The 16,701-nt window shown below is 32.0% G+C and overlaps 1 protein-coding gene across 1 annotated transcript in view; it reads left to right on the top strand.

Annotated features, from left to right (window-relative positions):
• The window catches only part of LOC125065812, a 124,671-nt gene that overhangs the window by 82,830 nt on the left and 25,140 nt on the right, over positions 1 to 16,701 (top strand). Inside the window, exons 3-4 of the mRNA XM_047673646.1 lie at positions 14,480 to 14,657; positions 15,719 to 15,858. Of these exons, the coding sequence (XP_047529602.1) occupies positions 14,480 to 14,657; positions 15,719 to 15,858 (318 nt within the window). The remainder of the gene's footprint in view (positions 1 to 14,479; positions 14,658 to 15,718; positions 15,859 to 16,701) is intronic.

Genomic DNA, 16,701 nt, shown 5'->3' with positions numbered 1-16,701 from the left:
TAAATCCTAAAAAATGATAATATTCAAAACGTTCGCGTTAAGCCCTTTATTATAATAATCGCAGGCGAAATTCCGACATAATCAAATTCTACTTTTGCTGTTATCACCGCTTACCCCGTATTAACAAAATTTCAGCGTTTTCAACTCATTTTCGTTTTTCCAGCAGCGTTTTGACAATTCAAGTGTTATCATTTAACACGTACACTTTTTGCAACCTACAATTTTAATTTCGGTTAAGTGCAAACGAAGTTTGAACAAACAAACAAGATTTTAGATTAACCGAGTTATAAAAATAAGATCGCCTTTTATTCATTTAATGATAACTATACCTTTCGCTATAATATTAGTCATTAAATCTTGATTAAATGTGGGCTGAGGCTCAGAATTGAGGTTTTATAGAAACATATTTTATATAGTGTTATATTAATAACAACAGTCTTCCCTCCCGCACTCTGCTGTCACATCCGGTACTGATATTATACTTATCAACATATTTTACGCTTATTTTTTTCATGTGTCCTTTCAACATGACCTGAGCAATACGGTGTATGATCTAATATTTATTTAAGAAACATTATTTTTAATAAGTGTAACGAAATATTCTTTAATCTGAATTCATGAATGATCATATATTTTTGGGAGATTTTTGCTATTAATGAAATATCGTTTTAAGAAGCTAAGCGAAAGCGATGGCTGACTTACCTAATAGAAAGCATATGCAGTTTTTTATAGAAGCTTATAAAAGTAACAATAAATGTAATTATGTGGGTAATATATATTTGATATATATATACAAAATAAAATATCTCATAAAATAGCACAGACAAAAATATGTGTATATATAATATTTATAAATAGAATAAATAATGTCTACAATATATCATAGTAAATTAAGAGAATATGGTTCGTAGTAACATAGTGCCCAATTTATGTATATAACCCAATAACGTAATATAACGCTCGGATATTCTCATACTTTACCCCCCGGGAACTGGGTTAATATAATAGCGTAGGGTTCACCTTAGGGGGTAAATTAGTTCATGCAATAGGCAATTTTATTCGGCCAAAATCTAATTATTAGAAAAGGCTTCCTTTCAAAAATAAAAATGTGTCCTTAATGGGACGACCAGAAAGAAACAACGAAATTTATCTATGAATTTTACTGTAAGAATGAATTACAGAAAAACAATAAAAAAATGTCATCATTAGCATATTAAGCCTCTAAAACTTGTAATTCGAGGTAACTCAGTTCGAGAGTCCTAACTCTCCTTATTCAAAGTTAATTACTGACCCATATTGTTATAATTAGTATTTGAAATAAAACTAGTGAAGGCGACAAAATTGTGACGACGCTTATTGGAAATAAATATTCTATTCTAAGTAAGGCGCATCCGTCGATATATTGAAATATGGATATTACAATAATACTAGCGACCCGCCTCTGATTCGCAATTTTTGGTACACAGTCGTATGACATGAACGTTCATATGAAATATAATTCCAAAGATAAAAGATGAATAATTTTATAAAGTATGCAACACATACACATGCAAAAACATACTTAGTAGAAATAGTTTTGTGAATTAGTCTTACAGCAATGATCATCTCATCCTTTTTACTTCTTAAGGTGTGAATTATATTTTTCTTAAAGTGTGTATATAGATTTGATTTTTAGTTTTAAGTTTTATTAAATTTTTAATATTTGTAACAACATATATGTAATCCAAATTTATATTTAAGTTCTATGTAAATTCTGTATAAGCATTTTTTGAAACATTCACATTTTCTGTCCAACAGAACAAATTGTAAATAAGTCGGTAGATGAAGAAAACAAAATCAATAGAACTTTTTTGCATTATTACCGACAGTAGACTACTTTTCTAATATTAGGATGTACTAATTTTAAACATGTCACATTCAAAATTATATAATGTCATCGGAAGAGACTATCGTCTGAGACAGAGGCTCGGCCTAGTTCAGGAACTTGTATCAATTGAATTAATACGTACCTAATTGTAAAGTTATTCATAAGTTAAATAAATATTAAGTAAATAAGATTTTTAATTATTTTTTAAAAATGTTACATTCCTTACTAAAGTAGCGACACCTCAAACAATGCCGACTTAATATCTGGAGCGTGATACGCTGTATTGCGAGACTTGATATTGTTTTTAAAACAATAAAGACTCACAAATATAAGTATACCAAAGTTAAAAATGCCTAATAGTTAATATAATTCTATAATTACAAGAAACCATTTTTTTATATAGAATAATAAATGGTGACTTATTTTCCGTAGACCTCAGTCCCTTCTGGCTGTTGTTATACTGGCTCACTCACCCTCGTCAGGATAGCGTGTGTAAGGTATCCTGTGATGCTCGCCGAAGAGATGCCTCTGCATCTAGCGGTAACCTTTGATACCTCTGGTTTTTTCGTGGGTAATCGGCAGTACTAGGGTGCGCTAAGCAGTATATTATGTGAAGAGTGTGTGGTTCCTACCCAGACGGGCTCACTCAAAGACCTACCACCAATATAACATATCACTAGCATATAACGTCAACGTAAATCATATTATTATTATTAATTAAATTTTCTTTCTTCAGTGCATGTCAAGTGCTCCGTCATCACCTATATTTAAAATAGGATCTCATATTTCAAACCCTCCACTCACGATTATTCAGCATTAAGTCTGCGGTGGGAGGTGGTTCCCCCAATTCCTACATGTCAAAATTGAATCTGTGACTATATTCGCATTCGGGGTTTTTAGCATTCCTATTTCTGAATCTGATAAAAATATCCGTGTTTATTTCATTAGCCGTGTCAAATTAACTTGGTTTATCTTGACGGAGATACCGAAGCTGTTACGTAATTTCTTTGAAGTCCATTCAAAGGTTGTATCAGAATTATTAACGTAAACATCTTTTTTGAAGTCCATTTGGTACGAGCTATTAATTAGACGGGTTAGAGTAATTATAAAAGCCTTAAGTAACGCTTTTAAGTTGAAATGAGTTTTGTAATAAGTTTTCTGTGAAATTTGTAAATAATATTATAATTATTATTGCTATGTTTCTTTTTTACCTTTTGGAAGATTCCGCTTCTTGGTTTAATTAATTCTGACTCAATACCTACTTTACCATTATGACAGCCGAATTGGTTCAGTGATTAAAATATTTCAATCTTAAGCAGAGATTGCAGATTGAAACCCGGGCAAACACTTTAGAATTTACACATGTTTTATTTGCTTTTATAATTCATCTCGTGCCCGGGTGTGAAGGAAAACATCGTAAGACAATCTGCAAGTGTTAGTCTCAGCCTAATGGAAAAGAACTCAGCCTAGTAGAGACATTGATAGGCTTTTAAAGGGCGAAGCCTTCTACCATCGGACAACCTACCGTGATTACGCATACGTGATCTACTATGTCTATGTGAAATTATCTTCATCCTTATTTTTCATCCGCATAGCGACAATAAATAGCTATAAGTAAATGTTCTCTGATGTATGTTTTACCTAAGCATAACAATACTTCTCACATACACTCTGACGTCATATTCCCTTTGTGCAAGACAAAGATGATAATTACTTCGTGGTATGGCTTTATGCAAGCCAGTCCAGGTGGGTACCAGCTCCCCATATATTCTACCCGCAAGCAGGAATACTTAGAATTGTAGTGTTCCGGCTTGAAGGATGAGTAAGAAAGTGTAACTACAGGCACAAGGTTGCAGGTAAAGCTTAATATCGTATTGTCGTCTTTTCATACGGCGCTAATGACAAAGGGCAGCGGTGACTACTTACCATCAGGTGGCACAATTTCCTGTCCACCTACTAATTACATAAAATCTTAAGTTAATATATTGTACACTTCTTACACATGGTGATCTGCATACCAACTTAATTTTCGCTATTGTACTCTAGACTGTGTACACCGTCAATGGAAGTGACGTAACACGTATACCGAAGCGTATTCAACCTACCAACCCCGCTCCGTGACTTTTTGGAGACTTTTTACCTGAATCCCCGTATCATAGCTGTATTATATGTATAAGTGTTCAATATTGGTCCCTCGAGCCGGATGTCATTCGAAAAGCCTTGAAATGTAACTTAATCGATGAAGTTCCTTCCTTTGGATAAACCTTTTCGTGCCCATACTGTACACTCATTCTTCGTACCAAATGATATCATTAAAAATAATAATTCCTATAGGCGTTAAGATACACTTTCTTTTAAAATTAATTTATAGTATATTTATATTGATAAATCATTCTATCTTATTATATGGTTTCTGATAGAAAGTTCGTTTATTTTTTTGTATTTTACAATATTTTTGTAGCTTTCTATGATTTTCCAATAACTGTAACTAAAATTAATCTAAGTTACAACTTTCTATATAGTGTGATTGCCATCTAATTTCCGCCAACCTTTCCGGACCAACCAACCAGTAACATTGGATCAGTATTTTTACCTTAATACAGGATCACCCAACAAACAAACATAAAAAAACCTTCAAAATGATTACATGGAAATATTGTTCGAGGCATATAATATTATATTACACTAAAATTGAAGTATAACAAGATCGTATGTCTGCGTAATAATAAAAAATACAGCAAAATACAGTCGGCTTTGTATGTGTGAGTGCACACCACAAGCGAAAATGATTACATAATCATTACGATTGCGCACACATTTGTGTACGTACTATCGTACCTCCTGTGCAGTTGACTAGTCTTTGAGATTGGCAACTGTACCTGAAAGCTGCCTCTTATGGAGACGTCTGTAAGCAATCAGTAAGTCTGCCATATCCATATTTATTATAATACAGATATGATTTTCCAATGTAAGTTTTATGTTTTTCTTCTTTATTTTGAACCAATAAATATATTTATTATTATCTCTAATTACAACAACGAAATCAAGAGAAATCCTCATCAGCTTATTTATTTTTTTAATAAAGAAAAACATAACATTCAAATATTTTAATTAATAATTTTACGCACGAATAGTTTCATTGTAACTCATAACAAAGTGTACAAAACCTGCTGTTTCGAGCGCTTTATTAAAAACGTATAGCTATTGCACATTGAATTTTAGCCGTTGCTCAAAATTTATAGCCTATAAATTAGTTTAAAGCTTAAAACTTATGACGGGGAGATTATTAATAAAAATTGCCTTGACACGCTCTTTAGTCTTTAAGTAGTGGAAAATTGTATCTTATTTGCAACGAAGTAATTCCATACTTAGATATAGAACTAAACAAAACTTATTACTTACACTCACGATCACGTAGAATTTATGCAAATTGATCTTGATGTTTTGTAATGTTGTGTTTTAGTTTGAAGGTTGAGCCAGAATAACAAATGCAGTGAAAATAATAATTTAGATCTTATGTTTGTTTGTTACAACGATGGGTACTTTAAATTTATTATTGCCATGCTCTATAAATGGTTAACAGCAAGTGACTGATATACATATCGGCGTTCCGAAAAAAAACAATCAGCGTCATTATACTTCTCACTATCCGATTTATTTCACGGCCGGCCGCCTGCCTGACACTAACTCTCTTGGGATTTAGAGTAGTTCCATGCCACACAGGCCGTTAATTCGCCGACGTGGTCAAATTGATTGTAGATACGCTTAAAATTGTTTTTACCATATGTTTAATGATTGTGAGTCGATTGCAATAAATTAATTTATAGCATTTTAAGTTTTTACTTAAAATAGAGTTTTATTTGGTATAAATCTATCTTGATAGGCACCACCCACCATATATTTTAGCACCAAACAGCAATACTTAGTATATTGTTGATTTCTGGTTTGAAGGGTGACTGAGAGGTAAAAAAAAATTGAAATCAATATAATAAGTAATCTTATTCAAATATAAATTTACAAACAGTTTTGACAAGAAAATTCAAATTTAAATTTACCATCGATTCGAAAAGTAGATTCTACCGGAAATTCCACGGCAGTCTCAGGAGTTATTATTTCTCATCATCATACAGTATGTAATCGAATCATGTTTTAAAAAAAAAAAAAACGATCAATAGAAACTCCAAGCTGTTTTGTTATCTGTATAGCCTTGTACAGAATAATATGCCTTCGTAAAAGGTTACATTACGAAACAAATAAATCCAGTAAAAAAATCTTTCTCGCAAGATATTAAAATGAAAATTAAACGCATCGATATGAATTGAGCAAAGTTGCAGACTCTGTAACTGACGTAACCACATCCGTTCCACACATTCAAATCAGTTATATTTGCACGTGAAACTGACGTGATAAATGAAATAAATAAAGATTGAAACGCATTAATGTCATTTTGTTTTTAATCGATGTAACAACTATTTCGTTCTCATAACGAATTTTTATATTAGCATGACAAATAACGATCTTAAACGAAGTATTATACAAACTAATTTAGCAGAAGTAAATAAATGTGACACAAGTTTCTATTTTATTCAGAATAAAAATACCATTAGGGTCGGCAAACGAGCCAAGTTCTTGGCTTGATGGTATAATTCAAGATTTGAATTTACTTTTTATCTTGACGAAGATCAGTTATAGGATTATGCTGGAACATTTTAATTTTATTTAAATAAGAGCTGTGCTTGCAATTTTACATCGTTGACTTTGGATGTGATAAAGAAATCGATCGAAATAATGAAAATCTTGAAACAACAACCTTATTTTTTTTTGAAAAACGAAACAGTTATAACAAGGTATAATAAATTATCAGTATATAACATTTCTTTATAATCGTTTATCTATGCTAATAATAATATAGAGTAAAGATTAAATTATTGCGACAAATTTTATGATATTGCTTTGGTCTTTATTTTGATATATTTTTTTCCTATTAATGTTATTTAGCAAAACATTATTTATACTTAAACTTATATTACTTTGAACATTGCTTAAAAAAAAACAATAAATTTCGAAACCTAAATCTTCATTTAATTTTATACTAAGGTCCTTGAACATATTGATCGGTAACAACTACCTCAGTATGAAGCATCTAATTGTCTTCCGAAGCCGTGGCAATCTGGGCTTCGATCCGAGCATAACACTTTAACTGCGCTTATGAACGTTTCAGAGGATATTAGAAGTGCTCTAGAAAATTACCAACTTATAGTTGTTATGCTAATGGACTTCGGTAATGCATTTAATTCTGTAGTCACCAACATTATTTTAAGTATTTTACGATCGTCTAATATTTGTTCGTTTCTCTACGTTTAACTGGTTTGGTGCAGCTGGTTCGAATTTTATGTACGTGGACGCTCGCAGTGTGCACAATTTTGTGAGCGTCACATTTGTACTTTAAATTTTGGTGTTTCTCAAGGTATATTTTTCTGTTCTTTGATTTTTTTATGAACACTTACGTTGCTTATTTCTATATATAATACTAATTTTTGGTGAAAAATAATCCCCCTGTAGTTTTATAAGAAGTGACTTCATGACTTGTCATATTCTATCAGAAAGAAAGTTTCCTTCGGTCGCTTGAATACAATCAATGCTTTTTTATCGATCTTTTCCCATCTCTATTTCGTTCACTTTTGATTATGCTTATTCATGTTATTCTGGTACTGAAGACAAATATCCTTTGCTATGGAACTAACAAAAGTCTGAAAAGTCTGCTTGATAAATTAAACTAGGTTCAAAAAGCTTTCAACTGTAGCTCACCTAGGATGGAAATTACTTGATAATCACAATACATTAAACTTTGTAACAAGCTACAAAGTCAACTTTAAGTTAAAGTAGGTTTAAGTTACAAGATCTCTAAAAATTTTGCTTTTCGAGCAGTATTTGGTAGAGTAGCATGTCTATTATATGTCATATATAACTAGCTATATTGTTGTGGACGATCGACATATTGTGGTTTTTAAGCAAGTTGTATTATAATTTAAGTAGATTTTCGATATTCAAAATTTTCAAACGTCCTTCATTATTGCTTAAAGAAACGAAAAGGTGTAAAGAAAGAAACGTGGGCCGCTCGTAATACTTGAAATTTATCAAGTTTATGACTTTTTAAATACTTGAGAATATTCGGAACATTGTTCAATCATAACGAAACTCCTTATATTCAAAAATAATAAGAGACTTCGATTTTTAGTCAAGATCCACTTAACATTAAGTACTGCTTAATTCGTTTATTGAGCTGCCTCCTTATAGCCCGACCTTATTAATACGATTTATACTTCACAATCTGAACATAGACATACCTACATAAGTATGTTTTATTATAAGAGGGTTGGTTATATATAATACACGTTAGAGAAAAATAATAATAATCTGTAAGCTAATTTCCATCGTTTTAATACTTCACATCAATACAAAGTAAGGAAGTTTTAGGTGCTTAGATTAACAAAGTTTAAAATTGTATATTTGTGTTTGCAACTTACGACGTTGTGACTTGGGAAAGAAGAAATATTATAAGAACACCAGTATAGGTCGATAACCCATTTAGTACATGTATTTGCAAATACACTCCACAAAGCAGACCGTGGAAAGCTCCGAATGTGACGAGCTCTGAGTAAGAGCTAAGGCTCAAGTCTTAAAATTACTTTTTTCTTTATCATTAGTTGATATATTTTTATATTATTATCTACGTAACAGATATCACGAGTTTGAATAGTCCAGTGGATAGAAAATTTTGGTCTATATATTTCGGTTAATACTCGGAGAAGTAACATTTAGTTTTTATGTGCTTAATTAGTAAGTTTGCATCTTGTACTCGAGGATGAAGAAATCATTAAAATGAAAACTATTGTATATGTTGATTGAGGTTCTGCCACATTTATAACTTGGTCTAATCCGTACACAATTAGTCTAGTGGTAGAAAGTTAAAGAAAAAAAATATGCCCAGCAGCGTGTCACTGACGGATTGCCATTTTTTTTGTGACCTTTAACCCTTATAATCTGGAGACCTGTCTTGGCATTTGGAGTATATTCTCTATTACCCAAAATAAGGTAGATTATTCGAAACTAGAAAGTACTCACAATATAATTTAACAAGGTCACACTTTATGACTCTTTCAAGAATAATACGCTCTTATTTAGAAAAAGCACCCGATTTATTAATCTAGATAGGTTATCGATCTACCTTAATTTATTCGTCGGCTTAAGTGCGATTGAGTTACAAGCTCGTGTTTGATTTATTACTGCGCTTAATAAAATCGAATATATTCCAGTCAATGTTGCCTACATTGCAAATTCCTAATACCTTTCCTTATTCCAGAAATAAAACGAACGGCGAATATCACTTGGCGGTTCGCTTGGGACGTTATTCAGGTGTTAGAAAAAGCACAATAAAGAAGATCTAAGCGATTTTAACAGTTACTATGATTTATTTGATAAAATTATACGCATCGTTGGACTATATCATTAATCTAGTGGCTAGCTTATAAGGCCGCAAATCTTGAGGCCCTACGTTCAAACCCTGGGTTTGACGAACAAATAGTTGGGTTTTGTTGACAAAACATCAATAGCAGCGTTGACTTTGGAAGTTAGCAATGTTTAAAATTGCTTTGTCTTGAGAAGCTCATAAAGCCATTAATCCTGTGTTTGCTAACTTCCCGGTTGTATTAAATTTTCTGCTCCATGAGAATATGAGAGGAGAATATTAACACACTTATGCACTTTTATATATCCTGTGCAGATTTCTAGTCCCTTTTAACAATGGCCAAAATCAAATGGGAGATTGTTATCATAATACATTGCTTATTTTGTCTTTCGAAAGTACCGTAAATTAAGCATGTTATAATACTGTGCGAATATATAAATGTGACTTTTCTTTATTGTAGTTTATATGATCGTCAAGGTACCATGATTCGCTTCGCTGGATCTTACTTCGCTCGGTTGTTCTGGTGTATTCTTTATTACTTCAATCTAATCTTTGAGTGGATAAGATAATAGCGCAATGAATCACGATTCGACATCCAATTTATCAACCAGTGGCCTGTATACCGTTTACAGGTATTAAGATGAAAATATTATCAGCATAGATAAGTCACACAAAATTTAAAGCTGTTTTAAAGGCATGTACATAAATTTGGTTTGTTTGTACATCCATTGTGATAAAAATTTAATTTAATTCTTTATTAAGGTAGCGTACAAATATCTCGTTTTAAAAACATGTACTATCAACGCAATTGCAAATAAAAATATTTATCGGTACTTCTCTAACAGATTTGAAAGACCCTGTGTAACTACGAGTTCAATCGGTCTCATACTTTAGTTCGCTATGATTGAAAATTATAATTGTAAACATAATTTTTACTACTAACTTGAGTTTGTTTGTTTTAAATAATATATATTATTGTGTATTTAAATTTAATTTTACCTATTAACCTGTAAAACAAGATTGATATTTTTTACTTGGCCGGTGGCACTGACGTACGCGCAAAATTTTCCGATATATGAAAAAAAATTTTGGTGAATTATTGCGACACAATACCTTTTAAATTGTACCACATCGAGTTCCGGTCGAGCGAAAAACAATTCTTCAAAGGATCATGGAACAGATAAGTCTTGACAGAGCAGCGATTTTTAACACGGGTTTAGGGTTGTTTGTTTCGGCTCAAGAAGGGGTGATCCGCGTAATTTACTTTAAAACACCGCTGTTGTTCTGCGACTGATGAGTCTTGGAACAGATGGTCGTGATTAATGATACCTTTTTACACACAGATTTAAATTTAGGGTACGTTTTAAATTAGAATATTTTTAGATTTTTTCAAGCTTTTTTGCTTACAACCCCTTCAAACAAAGAAAGTGCTAAGCTTCATAGCAACTTTTTACTATTAATAAATAATTTCTGATCCGTAATTAATAATTTAGTAATAATTTGATTATAAATATGAGTATAATATAGATAGAGTTAGTTGGTTGTGCATAAGCGTAAAGATTCTTGAAGCTGTCAAAAGACAAAACTTAAAAAAATATATTATTTTTTTTTGTTGGCAAAAATAATGAATATGCATAAAATTTTATATAAAAAATATCGGTAGCAGAGACTTAGGCACCCTGTGTTTGCTTTGCTATAAGATTTCCTAACGCTATCCTTTTTAAGAAAAACACTATTTCAGACTCTGACTCAGACTTAAATTAATGTCTGTGGAGGAAATACAAGACATTAAATTGCCTCGTGCATTTTGTCCTATGTTAGTAATTGCAAAATATCGTAAGTGTAAACAGTTACTAATATTTATCACAAGCTTTGTTGAATAATTAAATACAAAAATAAAACCTGTAGAACTAGTTAAACCTGCGGCTTTACACACGTAAAATTTATTAAATACAAACTTCCAACTTCTCAGGGGTAGAGTGTCGTAAATGCATTCTGATCTGATGTCTACACCTTATAAGGAATCTATCTGTCAAATTTAAAGTTTGTAGGTGTTATAAGTTCTGATATATCGTGATTAATCATTGAGTCGTATTTCACTCTTATACATAGATTACATGTGCAATTTGCGAGTTTATATAGAACGCTTCTTGGCATCGATTTATGAGAGGAATAGGATAAAAAGTGCACTTGCATTCTTAACCGCAACATTGTGCAGTGGTCTAGTATATCTCTCGAGTACGATTGCCATGACCGAAATCGGACTAAGGAACTATTTCATCATTAAAACCCCGATACAAAAGAACACTGTTGAATAAAGTAAGGTAATTTTAAAATAATGATGAAATAGATTAATTAATACTTTTTTTTCATATAATAAGCTATTGTATAATAAAGATACCATTTATTGGCAAATACATTATGTTTATTTCATATACAGACTTCAATAGTTTTTAGGGTTCCGTACCCAAGGGGTGAAACGGGACCCTATTACCAAGACTCCGCTGTCCGTTCCGTCCGTGTCCGTTATAGTTAGACACTTGAAATTTTTACATATGATGTATTTTTGTTGCCGCTATAATAAAAAACACAAAAAACAAATAAAATATATATTAAAGTAAGGCCCCGTACAATATAAATGACTTATTTGACGTTTTTATAGATAAATACGGAATCCTTAATATTATAGAACACCTATTAGCCTGTTTTCATTTCTTGGTCAGCAGCTGTCATTGGAAACATTCTAACTTGCGTGTTGGTGTCTCGCTACCAAGCTTATGGTTGATACGAGTCTGTTAATGTACAAGATTAATAAATGCAATAAACAAGTAATACTTTATCTGACTCACATGTAATTCGGTTGATCAGTTGGTTCTGTTCTCATCCTTTAAGCTATTTTGTTTTTAGACTGTACAGTTGATGTAAAATTTTGAAATATTTCAAGTTCCAAATGTTATATTATTCCACGTTTTCCTGCTTTGACTAAAGAATAATTTACAATTGAAATACGCGGTAAATGGAAAAAGTTTTAATTGAATAAATTATAAATACCTATTTGTATTTTTATATTTTAATTACTGGCATTAGCAGCCCGTAAATGTCCCACTGCTGGGATAAAAGCTTCCTCTCCCTTTGAGGATAAGGTTTGGAGCATATTCCACCACGCTGCTCCAATGCGGGTTGGCGGAATACACATGTGGCAGAATTTCGTTGAAATTAGACACATGCAGGTTTCCTCACGATGTTTTCCTTCACCGCCGAGCACGAGATGAATTATAAACACAAATTAAGCACATGAAATTTCAGTGGTGCTTGCCTGGGTTTGAACCCGAAATCATCGGTTAAGATGCACGCGTTCTAGCCACTGGGCCATCTTGTTCCTTTTCTTCAGAAAATATATTTTATAATACAATTTAAGGACATTGATAGGAACATGACAAGGACATGAGATATATAGGAAATATTCCATATATTGAGAACTAGCCGAGCATGTAACTTAACTCGAGCAAAATTTATGAAACCTATAGAACAACGTCACTCCACATTTTACCCCCTCGAGGGGTGGATTAAAAAACGTATGTCTATGTTTTTCCTCAAACTATCTCTATACCAAATTTGATCAAAACCAGTTCAGCGGGTTAAGCGTGAAGAGAAAACAGACAAAGTTACTATTGTATTTATAATATTGGTATAGATTAATTGCACAGTAGCTCTATCTGAATGTTATATTTAAACATATACATTATTACGTTTGTATAAAATAAAGATCGACCGAGAAGACGAAAGCTCAAAATTTTCGTACGACAATATTTTGGATGAATTAATGAATACTAAATTTTATTATCAATTAGGCATTTCAAGTTGGACTTCTTTTTTTATGGCATTGTTTGGCGGACGAGCATATGGGCCACCTGATGTTAAGTGGTCACCACCCATAGACAAAGGTGCTGTAAGAAATATTATCCATTCCTTACATCACCAATGCCACTTACTATTAATATCTGATGAGTGGGTGGTACCTACCTAGACGAGCTTCCACAAAGCCCTACCACCAAGTAAAGTAGAGAAAGCCGAAAGTAGTAAAGTCGAGAAAATATATAACATTTCAATATAAAACTTAATTTTACATGAATTTATTCTAATTTTTTGTAAAATTTCTGTGTTTTCTTTAAATCCTTAGCTTTCAATTACATGGGGTGCTATTCATTATTTAAAGTTTTCAGCTATATAAAATTAGCAATACAGAAACTGGTCACTGTCGTCTTTAGGTGAACATTTATATTTATGACTCCCCGCGGTATTGGCTAAGTTTAGCCATAAAAATGTTTAGACTCCAGTTTACATATTTAATTATGTAAATTCGTTGAAAACATTTTCGATGCAAACAGATTGTCTATTTGAATATATTTTCATTTTGGTTGTACTCTCATTTTATTTGTAATGGAGGTTTATTTTTATATAATTATAATATACGCTATGTAATAATTATATGTATAATGATTATGACGAGAATGAAAACCTTCAATAGGCATGATACTAAGTTGATGATAGTCTGAGCCAAGCAGAACACAAATTCTGCTCGAATTAAAAATAAAACGCTAATATTGAGGTCACCTAATCATATATGTATATCAGATTTCTTGTTTTTTTACTTGGTCTTCAGTGCAGAAACTAAAAAAGATCTGGAAAGACAAGAGGATTGTCATAATCACTATGATTCAGCTTATATACTGATTTATGCGTTGAATGTTTCTTTACTGGGTAGACTTGTTAATTAAAATTATATAATATAAGTTTTCGTTCAACGATCAATTACAAATAATGACGTTTTCGGTCATGTGAAACGGAAAACTTGGCGTATATCTATCCGATGGAATATAGTAAATAGAAAATCATTACACTATTTTCCCATACGGGAAACGGAAAGAACCGATAGCAATTAATTTGATGTAATGTTCGTGTATCACTCTATTAACTACGACCGCTTTGTGGAGAGTTCACTATCTTAGTGCTATGATAAAATAAATATCGTACCATTTCATTTCACCCTATTAGGCACATCAATTATTTTTTTATATTATATACGACCTCCCTAATTATATATACACTATTTAATATATTTTATTCGTTTAACTTATTTTCAGTACGAAACACGAGCCTTCAACAGCAGCGGGGTCTCCGTGACGAACAGCTCTTGTGACACTTTTGCTTGTGTTATCACCATAAAACCTGAACCCGGTACTGCGAAGTACACTTGTGAGGTTTCCAGCGAGGGCCCCAGATTTGCGGTGGACAGAAAATCGGCTAACATGACATTAGGTGGTAAGTAAAGCATAAATATATTAGGACACTATACATTTTAAATAATAAAATTTTCATGATTGCAGAATAAAGATTTAAAAAGAAAGAAAATAAGTATTTTCTGATATGATACTTTACGTGTAATTCTTGAATGTTTCTTGTTTAAGACTGTAACCTGAAATGTCCAAGTATGATAGCGATCGATCATAATACACTCGTACTTTAGAAATAAACAATAAGTCAAAAAACAGTTGTCTCAATATAACAACTATTACTTAAGCAAGGCTAGATTATAAACAAGATATTTGTTTTATCTTAATTATAATCAAAGTTAGAGAGCACTTCATATCATTGATTATGACCTTTCGATACTAGGGTAGGGCTATTATAAATTTCAATAGTAAATTAAGGATAACAGATGACTAAAGTTTTACTGACAGCATGTCCATTGAGCTTTGAATACATATAAATTAAAAGTTTCCTTCCTAAACTAGTAGTTTAGAGAGAATATCATGTATTTGATTTTTTTTTATTCGTTCGACACAAGCATGAAAATCTACGTTATTTAAATAAAAAAAAAAAATCCAATCTAAAAGATTCGTGCCGCAAAATTTGTAGTAGGTTCTTTTTGATCGTAACTTTTATTCAATTTATTTTATTTAGCACACACAACTGCTAACTCAATTTCCATAAAAACTTAGATTCATGTCTAGTTATGCGAGTTTAGCATTAATCTCTAGAGACCTTAAAATATATTTTGACAGAGATATTGAGCCATAATTTAAAAAAATTAATCAAATTAAGTTACTCAGATGATTATATGATGCATATTATTTCGAGACTCTCTCTTCAACAATTTTTGACACAATTCGGTAACAAGTAAGTCGAGAAGTTCAATGCATGAATTTTTAATAAAGACGTGATCTTCCAAACGTAAGCTACAATTACCATTTTCTTAAGTATGATAATTAATGGGATGCTAGAAAAAACCAAATCACCGCTCCCAGCAACAAAATAAGCGTGTGGGTACACGCTTATTTTATTGCTGGGAGCGGTGATTATTATTTTTTGTTATTCAACAGTGTTACCTGAATATGAGCCACTGATAACTGGTCTTCCCACATTCGTGAATGCGGGCGAACAGGCACTCGTCAACTGCACATCTGACTATTCACTGCCAGCTGCTACAATAGACTGGTTCGTGGATTCTGAACCTCAGGAGGTGAGAATACATTTTTGTTATCATTACAGTATTTGACTTTTGGTAGACTTTGTGTCCTTTTCTGATAAGCTATTTTTAACAGGATCTCTTCAATTTTAGGTAAACAAATAAGACGCTAGAAAGTAATTGCTAGTGTTACAAGTTTCTGATGTCAATCGTCACGACTACTTCATACAATTAATGTTTCCATGACCATGACAACCAGTTTAAAAACTGATCTACAAATTTAACAAGAATATATATTTGAGAGGAACGAAAAAATAATCTGCCATTAAATGAATAATATTACAGAATAAACTCTAATATTTAGATATGTTCTATTTTGAAAGTATTTTCTATTATAAATAAATAAATAAATAAATATTGGACAACATCACATACATTACTCTGATCCCAATGTAAGTAGCTAAAGCACTTGTGTTATGGAAATCAGAAGTAACGACGGTACCACAAACACCCAGACCCAAGACAACATAGAAAACTAATGAACTTTTTCTACATCGACTCGGCCGGGAATCGAACCCGGGACCTCGGAGTGGCGTACCCATGAAAACCGGTGTACACACTACTCGACCACGGAGGTCGTCGAATTATAATATAGGAACTATAAAAAGAAAACTTCATGTCTTTTTAAAATGGCTTGAGAAAGCAAACTCTTTCCGATTCGATTTCAAATGTTCTTCAAACAGTATGATATCATTAGAATCGACCTGTTATTATCTTGTTCCGATCTAAAAAAGCAGCTCCGAGGAAAACCTCATCTGATAACTTTGCTGTGAGCTCTGTTAACCTAAAGTTCTAAAAGACTTTATGTTGCATTATACATGCAGATCATAATAGAAT

Source organism: Vanessa atalanta, chromosome 8 (genome assembly GCF_905147765.1).
Source record: "Vanessa atalanta chromosome 8, ilVanAtal1.2, whole genome shotgun sequence".
Lineage (NCBI taxonomy): Eukaryota > Metazoa > Arthropoda > Insecta > Lepidoptera > Nymphalidae > Vanessa > Vanessa atalanta.
The sequence above is the reverse complement of the archived record's forward strand: the minus strand, read 5'-3'. Positions and strand labels throughout refer to the sequence as shown.